Genomic DNA, 12063 nt, shown 5'->3' with positions numbered 1-12063 from the left:
TTTTTCTGCACCTTCATATTTCTTGTAGGGGGGGGGGGGGGGGGAAATGGGCTCCGGGAGTCTCTCTCACCGCACGAAACGCGAGTACAATAAGGCAAACTTATTGCATCACTTCACGCCGGTTTTCTGAGAGACAGTGGTACTGCCCCGGTCGTGCCTGCCCATTTGGCTGAAACCCGAAGGCAACAGCATGGCACTCCCACTAGGAAGGGGTTGACTGATTGCGCTGATGAAATAACCTCTGTCACAGGTTATTTCACCAGTGGGCGATGGGGTCGTCACGTCCCGACGCCTATAAAACCTATAAAGCCTATAAAAATTATCACATGAATAATATTATTAGAAGATTCTGCAGCATATGAAATGGCTATTTTATTATTTAAGTAAATTTAACTTTTTTAAAGGATAAGGTACCGGAATGAAAAGAGATGCTATCAAAATCAAAACTTTTTACAGTGGAAAAACTGAGTTGAACGAGACTTGGTTTTTTTACGTTTTGTTTTTATTTGCCTATCCACATATATTTAAGGCGTTATTGATAATTCTGGTGCTATTTTAACCTATTTTTAATCATACTTCTACTGAAAAAAAACTGAAATCATACAAAGCCTTCTTTTTACAGATATACAGGTTATAACACCACGTAACGAATACATTAGTAATCTGTCAAGCAATATTGTCAAAGTCATTTCGTCACCATTCATCAAACTCAAGTGTCAACTCCATGATCAATCGGCAAATCACCAACTGTCATTTTCATAGCGACTTCATAGTTCATTGTATTTGTCGCAGATTTTTCTAAAAATAAACTGTTTCGTTTAATATTAAAGTATTTCTTTTGTGGTGTGTACAGATAAATAGTTAAACTGGCGTAAATAAAATAACAAAATGTCTAACTTCGAGGACAACCCGTTTAGTGATCCCGCCATTGACAATCCCTTTGCTGTGAGTAATCTAGACACAAAATTATAGAAATTATCGCTATCTATTGTGTTTATCATAAATTTATTATTGTAGGACCCTGCAGTGCAGCAAGTTGCTAGGAATACCAGTGCTGTCACTCAAGGGCTTGACGACTATAACCCATTTGATGGCCAACAAAATGCAAATCAATCTACGGTAAATAGATTCCAGTTTTTTATTAATTTCGTGGGTTGATACACTGATTTAATCAGTCTCATGCTCATCGATGTGTGATGTAAAAAATATGAAAGTTATTTACGAAAGTATTATTTATTCCCAGAGACTTAATGATGATGTTATAATAATAAATATACATGTTATAAATTGATACGTGTATATATTATAATTTGATGCGTGCGTGTAAAGCATGTATTTGACTTTTACTTGAATTTTGCAGGAAATCAGTATTCTTTTAAATTATATCTATCAGATTTTTTTTTGAAAATGTTATAAAGAAACTTTAATTTTTATTAATGCTTAAAAGTATAATACAGCCCTGCATTATTGAATACGTGATATATTGCTATTTAGATTGGGCATATTAAATATTATTATTAATTAACATAACTTTATATAAAATAATATATTATCATGATATAGGCATTATTTGTGAACCTATAATACTCATTTTTAGCTTCCACAACAACCAACTCAGCCTGCTATCATGCAAGCCGTTTCACCACCTGCAACTGGTCAATATACTAGACCTGGGCCAGCAGCCCAAACTCAAGCTCCACCTTCAAACTTTACAACGGCTGACTTTCAGGTATGTTATAAGGAAATTTCAAGTTTTAAGGAATTAAACATAGTAATATTCTATGTTATAATAATTTTCTAATAAATTTATATTTATTTTTAATTGTTGGTTGTAATTATTTTTGTTGTTTTATGATGTTATATAGCCTTCCTCAATAAATAGACTTTTCAACAAAAATACTGTTAGCATGTTTAGCTAACAAAAAAATAAAGTATAATATTTTTATTATATATATTAGAAATATCTACATATGATCCTTAAAAAGAACACTGTTTTGTGGAAGTTACTTACATGTCAATATTATGACTTGTTTCAATAGCTTATTTAGTCATAACCACAGCATTTAGTATTAGGTTTGAATTAAAATCTAATTAATAAAAAATATATAACATTGGATGTTAATAACACCTAGTTGTGTTGCACAATAGAAGTGTTATTAATTTCAAGATTAAAAAAAACAACATTTTGTATTTATTGTTTATATATATTAATCAATTTCAAAGTTATAATTTGTTAAAGAGACCTATAAAAGAATAAAAAATGTAATTGCACATTAAGATCACCCTAATTTAGTACAAAAATAAATAGCATGCTTCAATTAGATTAATGATTTAATTCTTATATTCTTGCACCACACAAGGAGTTGAAGGTAATGCACATTTCTATATTTTATCATGATCACTATTGGCAAGACTGTTTCTTTATTGATATTATAATATTTTTGTTAATTGTAGTGGTGTCTTTTTTGCTGGTTTCTATTAAGATGGATGCTTATTTAAAGTAATATTTTCTTGCTTTTACAGCTGTTATGGTAGATCCTACATATTACTTTGCTTATACTGGTTTAATTAAATACTTATTTATTTAGTATTACATAGTAGCTTGTTTGGTGAAATCATTGTATGTATTTTGTAATTATTTATTACTAGGTTTATTTATGTAAATAAGTAATTTGCTAATTATCAATTAATTAATTTATTAGTAATCTTACAGTAAACATGCATATTGTAAAACAAAACACTTAGACAATATAGAAAGCCAAAACGGATTACATGAAACAATATATATGAAACAGAAAACACAAAAAAACAAAATAATTAAACATAAAAAGCAAAAATATTTTTTTTTTACTTAAAGAAATCTGAAACTTAATATTAAACAAACAACAAATAATACTAAATATTTCACAGAAATAACTAGAGTGCTTAAACAAAATCAAAGTCCTCCCACCTCTTCAAATAATTTCTCACATCCTATTTGGTGAGGTGGAAACGAGGCACACAGAAAAATTGTGTGTATCTTGTCACATATGGTGGAGGGATTCTAAGAGAAATTAACAACCCCAAACAAGGGGCTATATATCGTCCATTAAGAATAGCGTGCAAAAATAATGTCTTGCCGACTTTTATCATAATAAATCCTTATCCAAAAATTTCAGAGACGACAAGAAGAGTTAGAGAGAAAAGCAGAAGAACTAGCAAGACGTGAGGCGGAACTACGTGCTGGCTCCGCAGGCAGAAGAAATAACTGGCCTCCATTGCCAGCTTTCTGTCCAGTACAACCCTGCTTTTATCAGGACATAAATGTGGACATTCCCCTAGAATTTCAAAGGATTGTGAGGCATCTATATCACTTGTGGATGTGTAAGTTTTTGATGAATTTACTTTATTGAATAGTTATTTTTATTATTAACGTAACTAGATTTATCTGTTACTCAGACTGTTATCCAGAAATTCTCCGCTCTTGAGACATCAAGTTTAGTATTACTGAAATCTTTGATGCCCAACAATATACCCCCAGTCTAGCCATAAGTTCTGTTACAAATGAAAATTACTTTTTTTTAAATGAATTATTGAAATATTATTAAAACTTAGACCTACATATTTAATAGTCTCAGCAAAAAATAAAAATAATATTCTATTCGAAATGGCAAAAGGTATAAGGCATACAGGCCTTTAATTTGTTTGGCCTCGAATCTATGGATTTACGCACTGTTTACAAGGGAAATTTCGCCACTGCTTCCTTCAAAGATTTTTTAGGAGACTCAATGTCGCCGTGTCGTTTAGAGTATGGGATGTCTTCTAAAACTGACCATAATTTGAAGTTTAAAGGGTTGAGGTCCGGGTTAGATGAGGGCCAGTCTTCAACTACTCATAATGTAATTTGATAATGAACAGGAATAAATATGTGAAAGCGCTCAAAATTGAAAAATGTTTTAAAAATAATATAAGTGTTCCAAATTCAAAATAATTAAAAAGTAAAAAAAAGAAAAGATTTTATGTAACGGTATAGAATTACCAATGAATCAGAATTTTATTGACTTAATATGAGGTTCGACATATATCATTGTTATCTATAGTAATAAAGTTTTACATAAATACCGATTTGATATCATAGCTCTTAATTTAATTTTATAAACTATGGAATAGATAAATTAGAATTTAGTCATCGCCAGTAAGCAGATCAAACTTTATTACTGATTATTTTGACTTGTTTATAATCGACACGAGTACAAAATTAGCTCTAAGAATCCTTTATTCTGAAGCTCAATGATATTATTTCAATATTTCTTTAAGTCATAAAGTTAATCATATTGAATTTGATCTAATTAATATTGATTTCATTGTTCTATAATATACATATTTTTTTATTGCAGTTCATTCCCTTGTTCTGTCCATGAACATCATTGGCGGAATGGCCATGATGATTGCCGGAATAGACGGCGGAGTAACCGTCTTTGGCTTATCAATTCTGTACTTCATTCTTCTAACACCATTCAGCTTTATATGTTGGTACAGACCGATATACAAAGCTTTCAGAAGTGACTCCTCCTTTAATTTTATGGTGTTCTTCTTTATATTCCTTTTTCAAATAATTATCACTGTGGTACAATCTATTGGAATCGAAAACGGAGGCTCGTGGTGAGTAATTTTTGTAATAGGAACTATTTTTTATTTATGGCGTTTGTTTTAATTTATTGATAAGTATAAAATTCCTGTGATGTGTATGATGTCGACGCGTCTTTTTGTGATGCCTCATTCTGTAATATCGGCGTAGTATTGTTTTGGATTGGTACAACCAAGTTATAGTTAGCTTTCATATTAAATCACCCTGACATTTAGAACCAATAAGGGAGCGTTCAAGTATTACGTCACGCAATTTTTGAAGATTAGTAAAACGTTTCGTGACCACCCAGTGACTCTTTATACCTAAAAGTTACTATTATATGGTGTAAAGTACTGGAAAGTCGAAAATAATTTTAACAATAACGCGTAATTGAATCGCCGCCCGCATCGTAACGTTTTACAAAAGGACCCCCAAAATTCGTTACGTAAGACTTGAACGCTCCCTAACATAGACGCAAGAATGTGCATTTTATACAGGACTTCAAACATATTTTTATTTATCGATTCAAAGGTTTTGCAAAGAAAGTGTTTCTATTGTTTTCAAAATAATAATAATACAATTTTGACTCTTAAAATGTTTTTGAATTCTAAGAAATATTTTTAACCAAGCTTGGATATTTAGAGGTTCATATATGAATAAAGAATTTGTTACCATGGTAACCATTACTTTTATATGGAAATAACATCATTATATACTCCACTAAGTAAATGAGCAGTATTAGCCTTGTGCTTGGCGTGCGACACTCATCCCAGAGCTCGTACGTTCGAACCCCGGTTGTGCACTAACGTACTATATATGTGCACATTTAACACTCGTTCATACGGTGAAAGAAAACATCGTGACGAAACGGTGCCTAAGACCTAGAAATCGACGTGTCAGGCACAGAAGTCTAATTACCTACTTGCGTATTAGAAAAAATCATGGCCTACACCATGTTACAATCTTTATGTAGCGCCTCTGTTTTTGAAATGAAACTTCTTTAGGCGCAGGAGGGTAATTTTTTTTTAAAACGTCACGAAGAATTGCAGCGTTTTTGTTGAAGAAAAGCGATTGAGACCGATTGAGAGAGAGTGAGGAGGGTGAATTAACTTATAGAAATCTCAAATGACGAATTGTAAAATTAAATGCCACGTGTTTTTATTATCGAAGAAATGAATTAAAAAAATTTAATTTATTATGTGTATTCATTTTCGACACTTTTAATATTTTAATGATAATTAAATTCCTAACATATCTTCCTATTTCCCTACCTCTAAGTCTCGGAAATCTAAAGTTTTACATTTGTATAAATATGAACAAGAGTTAAAAATTAGTTTGCCAAAGAAGATTCACTTCTGACATGTGTACTTTGTATGCAAGCAATTTTTTTATTATGTTGAGGGACAATATTTTAATGATGAAATAAATATTTCAGTGGACTGATCATGTGCCTCGAAACATTTGGTAAGAATGTGGGCGTCGGAATCGTCACTCTCATTGTCACTATTGGCTTTATTACCTGCGTTGTAGCTGATATTTTGCTTATGACTAAGGTATGTTTGCATGTTAAATACTTTAACGATTTTCTACATTGTTGTTAATTTCCCATCTTTTTTGAATACGTTCTACGGAACATATGTTGTGCTTTTTACGTTTGAACTTAAAATTTAACAAGAAATGACTTAAATGTGTTTTATAAGATCCGATTATGTCCGAACAGTATTTTCGACTCTATACAAAAACTTATATACGTTTTTTTAATACAATAAAGGTGTCATTCCTAGGCGAGACTTTACGCGAACTATGGACCTTCTATCAAAAGTATAATTCGTTTTTGTTGAGGTTTAAAACTCAGTGATTCTGAATCTTGACTCAACCTTACCCTAAGGTGTTTCATTAGTAAGCTTCCTCGTAGGCACCTGTATTGATGCCTACGGGCTAATTATCTGATATAGAGTGAAAAGCCTTCTGGAATTATCCATGGTCGGTGTTATCACTTGACGGCGAATGAACCGTTTGCCTCCGGCTGTTCTATAAAAAATTGAACTATTAAATTATGCACGTCTTAAATGAAATCAGTCTATATCTTAATATATATAAATTACGCGTCACGTTGTTTGTCCGCTATGGACTCCTAAACTACCGAACCGATATCAATCAAATTTGCACACCGTGTGTAGTTTGATCCAACTTAAAAGATAGGATAGCTTTCATCTCAATTTATACTCGCAATATTATTATATTGCAAAATATTTGTTTATTGTTTGATAGTCACAATTCTAACAGATGGCGCTGTGTTGAAAGTACCAACGTTTCACATAAGCAAGCAATTTAATGGCATAACCACCAAAACAGCATGGTCCCCATGACTGGTGTTCTACCGTTTCCCTTGAATAGTTTACTACTATGTAGTATTACAAAAACCTTAGCCACAGCAACGCTTGGCCGGTCTGCTACTATATTATAAGTATTATAAATAACTCACAGGTCCACCGTATCTATCGCTCTACGGGAGCGTCGTTAGCAAAGGCCCAAGCAGAATTCACGACCGAAATTCTACGCAACCAACACGTGCAAACCGCTGCTTCGAACGCCGCCGCCGCCGCCGTGAACGCTCAGATTAACGCTAACGCTAACAGATATTAACGGGTAAATATTTAATGATGTCTTGATTAAAACCTTATTATCAATGAATAAATAAATAAAAAATATCAGTTATTAGTCAAAGGAATTTATTTTACATTTTTTCTTATTGACATTTAGTGTTTGTGTAATAATTGCATATGTGTCACGCTCACGTTTATGTTACTAGTGTAATTCAATTTAAAAGTTAGAAAACAGATTTTAAAAATTGATAAAAAATCACTAAAACCACCCAACTGATTAAAAAACCAAAGCCACGCAATGAGTCTTCTTTTAGTAGTCTTTGAGATTAAGAGTTAAATCTTCGATTATAATATAGTACCGGACTTTTAAGGCTTAAAAAAACTAATTTAGTTCCTATGATCAATGCGTATAGAGAAGAGAGCGAGCATTTGATTCTTTACTTTTCAAATTAACATATTAGTAAATGCGAAGATAGGGGCCTCATAGCCTAGCGGTCTTTTTAAGTGGCAGCTAGGTGAGGGGTACCGGGTTCGATTCCCGGTTCGGGGGCAAGTTTTAATTTAATTTAAATTTGTTCTCGGCCTTTGGGAGGGTTGCGCGGTACCGGGCGAGTGCCTAAACCGTACATGGAGGACACGGTCGAATTTCTAAAGACAAGCATGAATTATAAAAAATCCTATACTTGACGCTGGCTAAATGCACAAATCGTGCCAGAGCCATAAAAAAAATGCGAAGATGACCAATTCGGCACTGATAGGCTCTTCAATTGTTTTTATTTACAGATTTTCGACGACGACCACGGCGAGGAAGTACATAATGTAATTGTGAAATTGTATATTTAGAACATGTTTCGGTCTGACTATGTATTGAGATTATGTGGCCAGTGTCAAAGTAGAAATTCATGTCAGCTAGGCGTGAACATTATATTTTTTCTTAAGACATCAGTACAGAGGCCCGTATTTCAGAACATGAATCAAGCCTAGGTTCAAGATCTATCAATTTTACTATCTTGAGATATGTTTTGGAATTTGCCTTCAACATAATATTGTTTAAATCTAAGTGTTAGTAATAAATACATGTATGACAAGCTTGTTAATATATTTAAGAAAATGTAATGCACGCTTGTTCAATTTAATTTTATCAAAATTATTTTAACTATCGAAATATGTTGCCAATTGTTGTATTTAATATTGCGATTATTTTATAATGTAAAAAGTATTTCATATAAATTATTGCGCAAAAAGCTGGAATTACTTATCGCTATATTTATTTTAAAACACATGAGCTTACGGACGCTTTAAATATTTAAGTACTCCCAAATATTCCTGCATTTCTGAGGCATAAACATTATTATAGAATTAATATCTAAAATATATTATTTAATTAGAATCGAATTTAGCTTTTCATTATTCAAAATTAACATTCCACTTGGGCCAGTGTATATATATTGCTTATCGACCCTTCGAGAACATTAATTCATTAAAACTTTTATTATAGGACACGTTTTACAGCTAGCTAATAAATTACATATTTCAGAACGTATCTCAAAGTCGAACTAATTTCCATATAATATGTCTACCCAATTTTTCTATTGTCAAAAATGTATTGAGCAAAAGTTATAATTTGAGAAACGTTTTGGAATGGAGGCATTCAGAACTAATACATACAGATAAATACATAATTAAGTAATATGTTATCGATAATGAGGAATGAAATGCGTATAACCTCGATACTTTTTCCCTGAGCCACAACTATGGCACCGAAGTATTTTCGATTTGGGGTCAAATTATAAAGCCCGAGCACTAGCGAGCGTTTTGGCTTTGTTCATGGGCGATGATATCACTTAATTAAAATAAATAAGAGGTGATCCTTCAGCCCATGTCCCTCCTATTGTATAAAAAGAACGACATTATTAAAGCTCTATATTTAAAGGTCATCCCAATCTGTGGCCAAATGTATTGTCTGCCCTTGTAATGACTGAATAATAATATAACATTAGCTAGCTGTGAAACGAAAAGATAGTATGTGCGTTTGAATAACTTAACTTTGTGTGTAACTTGCCGTGTGTTATTAGATTATGCACAAGACTTATCTACACAATATTAAGAATAAAATGTACCTAGTCACTCGACTAATGGTTTCCATAATCTAAGAACATTTTTCTATTAAATTTCAAGCATACTTTACTGGATTTTTTCTAAAGGCTCATTTACAAGAGTTCAAAGAGTTTGGCGGCATTTTGAAAAGTCATAGAGTAATGAGTATATAATGCCTTACCTACACAGATTGCTAATCTATTCAGACACTTGTAATAGCCTCTATTGTATTTTTGATTGATATGTAAAGCAATTTGACACTGTAAGATATATCTGGGCCTAGTTTAATGTAAATTATTATCAGACCGTCCTTACCCAGATAATGGTAAGTGAAGGCGTAGATTTATCTTGTTTAACTGTTTTTTAACGATTAAGTCATGTTATAAACTTATGATAAATAATAAATATAATTTCTGAAAATTTTGTTTTATTATTTATTTATTAGGTACCCGCGACTTTGTTGAACAACTCTGTTACATATTAACTATGCGACGGAATTGCATTTTTTATTACCAACGGGAGCAGTAGCGGGTCCATAGGCAAATAGAGGGCCTTATTACATTCGTGGCATACTAACCTAATTAGCAATTAAATAAAATACAACCTCCTTTTAATGAGCTGCCGCATATCTAAGCGTCGTGGTCAGCCGGGAAGCATCTGGAGCGATATCTGGCGCTGGACAGAAACCTCAAAACTGTATGCCAGTAAACAGTTTTTTTACACGCGATCTTTTGCCTTCTATTTACCAATTACGATCAGTTTCTCCAAGTTCTCACCGCCTCTGCGCATTGTATGGCCGAAATAAGATACAATTCTCTGTAGGCATATGGTAGACGGGTCCGTATGTGGAGTTGGGGCATAAAATACATTATATTTTGATGAACAAACATTGTGTAGCCGTCTAAATATTAGCCATAAAGCATATTATATTGAAAATAAGCATTAATAAACTAAGTAATTGATGCTGTATAGGATTATCGGTGTCAATCAATCAAATGCAAGTTGCAAAGCAAATGAGCAGCTGATATGAAATCGATATTTGTGGAACAGAAGCGGGCCATTCGAGCGATCTGTTGGCTAAGCCCACGAGAGTCAGTCCGTAGTTAATTTAAAGAATTTCACAATTTAGGAGAAAAAATATAGATTATTTTAAGAGATAATTTCTTCCATAACTTTAATACTCAAGTAAAGGCAAAATTAGTGCGCCAATCAAAGGCAAGTAATTCTTTCCATCGCATGCGTTTTTTTAATAAAGTTAACCTTCAAGTGTTGTCAATTAATTCATTGAAATCACACGTTAAAAGAAAGCTCTGCTTGCTAAAGCTTATTACAACGTAAACGATGTTAGTACTTAGATATGATTTGCTGTAGTTCATCTGTATATTGAAATGCATTAAATTTTGAGCATAAAATGCAAGGGTTATGGACTACTACCAATATTATTACTAGGCCAATTATAAATGAGTCACCCCTATCACCTCCTAACTGAAAAACGTTGAATTATCAATAACCTTGTAGAGTTTAATTTTTTTCATAACACTTTGTATGGTCTTGGCGTGAATTAAATGTTTTTATTATAAAATTTTTTAGTATTTAAATAAAAATCACGACACTCAACCACGACCACGTCAATGAATATACAGAAAGAGAGGATGTTGATTTAACTATTATGTAAATGGGGGCGTTGGCATTTTGTTAAATTGTAAAGCTCATCAACGGTTAACACGGGTTAAGTATTGTGCTCTAGAACTTGCACAGGCAGCGAAGATTTATTCCAGAATCTTGCGGGACACGGACAGTATTGGTTTAAATTTACATTTTTTTTTGTAAAAAAAGTAATAATATAAATAATAACTAAAAAATTGTGCTTAAATTTGTAATAAAAGATTATGAGGCAATCAACTCCCAATCACTGCAACTGTAGTTGCACGGTTAAACCCTGATTTTACACTAATAGACCAGTGCAGATAGCCTTTAAAATAAATAAAAAGTGAAAAAAATTACAGTAGGATGAAACCCATTAGAAAAGGAGGGGAATATGATCAAAATGAAAGGAAAAATAAATTACGGTCGATCTGAGGTCGGGAAGGGGAAGGGGGGGGAGTTTTAAGGGTAAAAAACGGTTTATCTCGATTTCCGGCAAAACTAAAAGTCCTATCGAAGAAAGTTAAATGGCAAAGTTGTAGGCAATAAAAAGATCTACAACTTTTGTACTTGCAGATTTTTCACATAACCTCAAAATTTAGGTGAAAAATTCAAAAAAACAACTTTTTGGTTTTTTATTATTATCTTTTACAAAAATTTATTTTTTTAAACGAAATTTGGTGAAAACTTACCTTATTATGTCCCAAATATACTGTAATTTATTTTATTAAAAATATTTATTTTTTCACCTTATTTTGAATTAATATCGAAAAAACACCCTAATTTTCAATCGAAAATTCTGACGTCAAAATTTCAGCTTTTTTCAAAAAGTTGATGTGCTTTCAGTGCGTTGAAATCTCTACTTTCCTATGGTAAAAAAAATATATATATTACCATAGTAAATCTTCTCAGAAAATGCAAAAAATCGTATGCAGTAACGCCCAGACCCGTCATCCCCTTCCCTACTTCTCTATGAAATACGAAAACTTTAGCCCATCTAAAGGCTAAAAATTTTTTTTAGGTCACCTAGTAATAAATAGGCATCTAATTATAATTTAAAGAAGGAATAGAATTCATAGGAAGGGGATGACGGGTCTGGGCGTTACTGCA

General features: G+C 32.4%; 1 protein-coding gene across 2 annotated transcripts; it reads left to right on the top strand.

Moving 5' to 3' along the window:
• Positions 1–734: 734 nt before the first annotated feature.
• Positions 735–9729, top strand: LOC125050245 (secretory carrier-associated membrane protein 5B). Of its 2 annotated transcripts, XM_047649958.1 has the most exons (9): positions 735–945; positions 1018–1119; positions 1598–1729; positions 2361–2369; positions 3159–3363; positions 4377–4641; positions 6042–6159; positions 7094–7255; positions 7996–9729. In XM_047649958.1, the coding sequence occupies exons 1-8, from the start codon at positions 889–891 to the stop codon at positions 7250–7252; spliced, it is 1047 nt and encodes a 348-aa protein (XP_047505914.1). In that variant the 5' UTR covers positions 735–888; the 3' UTR covers positions 7253–7255; positions 7996–9729. The 2 variants fall into 2 exon arrangements, with proteins under 2 accessions (XP_047505914.1, XP_047505915.1); XM_047649959.1 differs by lacking the exon at positions 2361–2369 and having other exon boundaries at positions 736–945.
• Positions 9730–12063: the final 2334 nt, after the last annotated feature.

Source organism: Pieris napi, chromosome 6 (genome assembly GCF_905475465.1).
Source record: "Pieris napi chromosome 6, ilPieNapi1.2, whole genome shotgun sequence".
NCBI lineage: Eukaryota > Metazoa > Arthropoda > Insecta > Lepidoptera > Pieridae > Pieris > Pieris napi.
This window is presented reverse-complemented; position numbering and strand designations above follow the sequence as displayed.

Coding starts and splice junctions, on each gene's coding strand:
- LOC125050245 (XM_047649958.1), top strand. CDS start 889: ATGTCTAACTTCGAGGACAACCCGTTTAGTGATCCCGCCATTGACAAT. Junction 1,120..1,597: donor AAAATGCAAATCAATCTACG/GTAAATAGATTC, acceptor ACTCATTTTTAG/CTTCCACAACAACCAACTCA. Junction 3,364..4,376: donor TCTATATCACTTGTGGATGT/GTAAGTTTTTGA, acceptor TTTTTATTGCAG/TTCATTCCCTTGTTCTGTCC.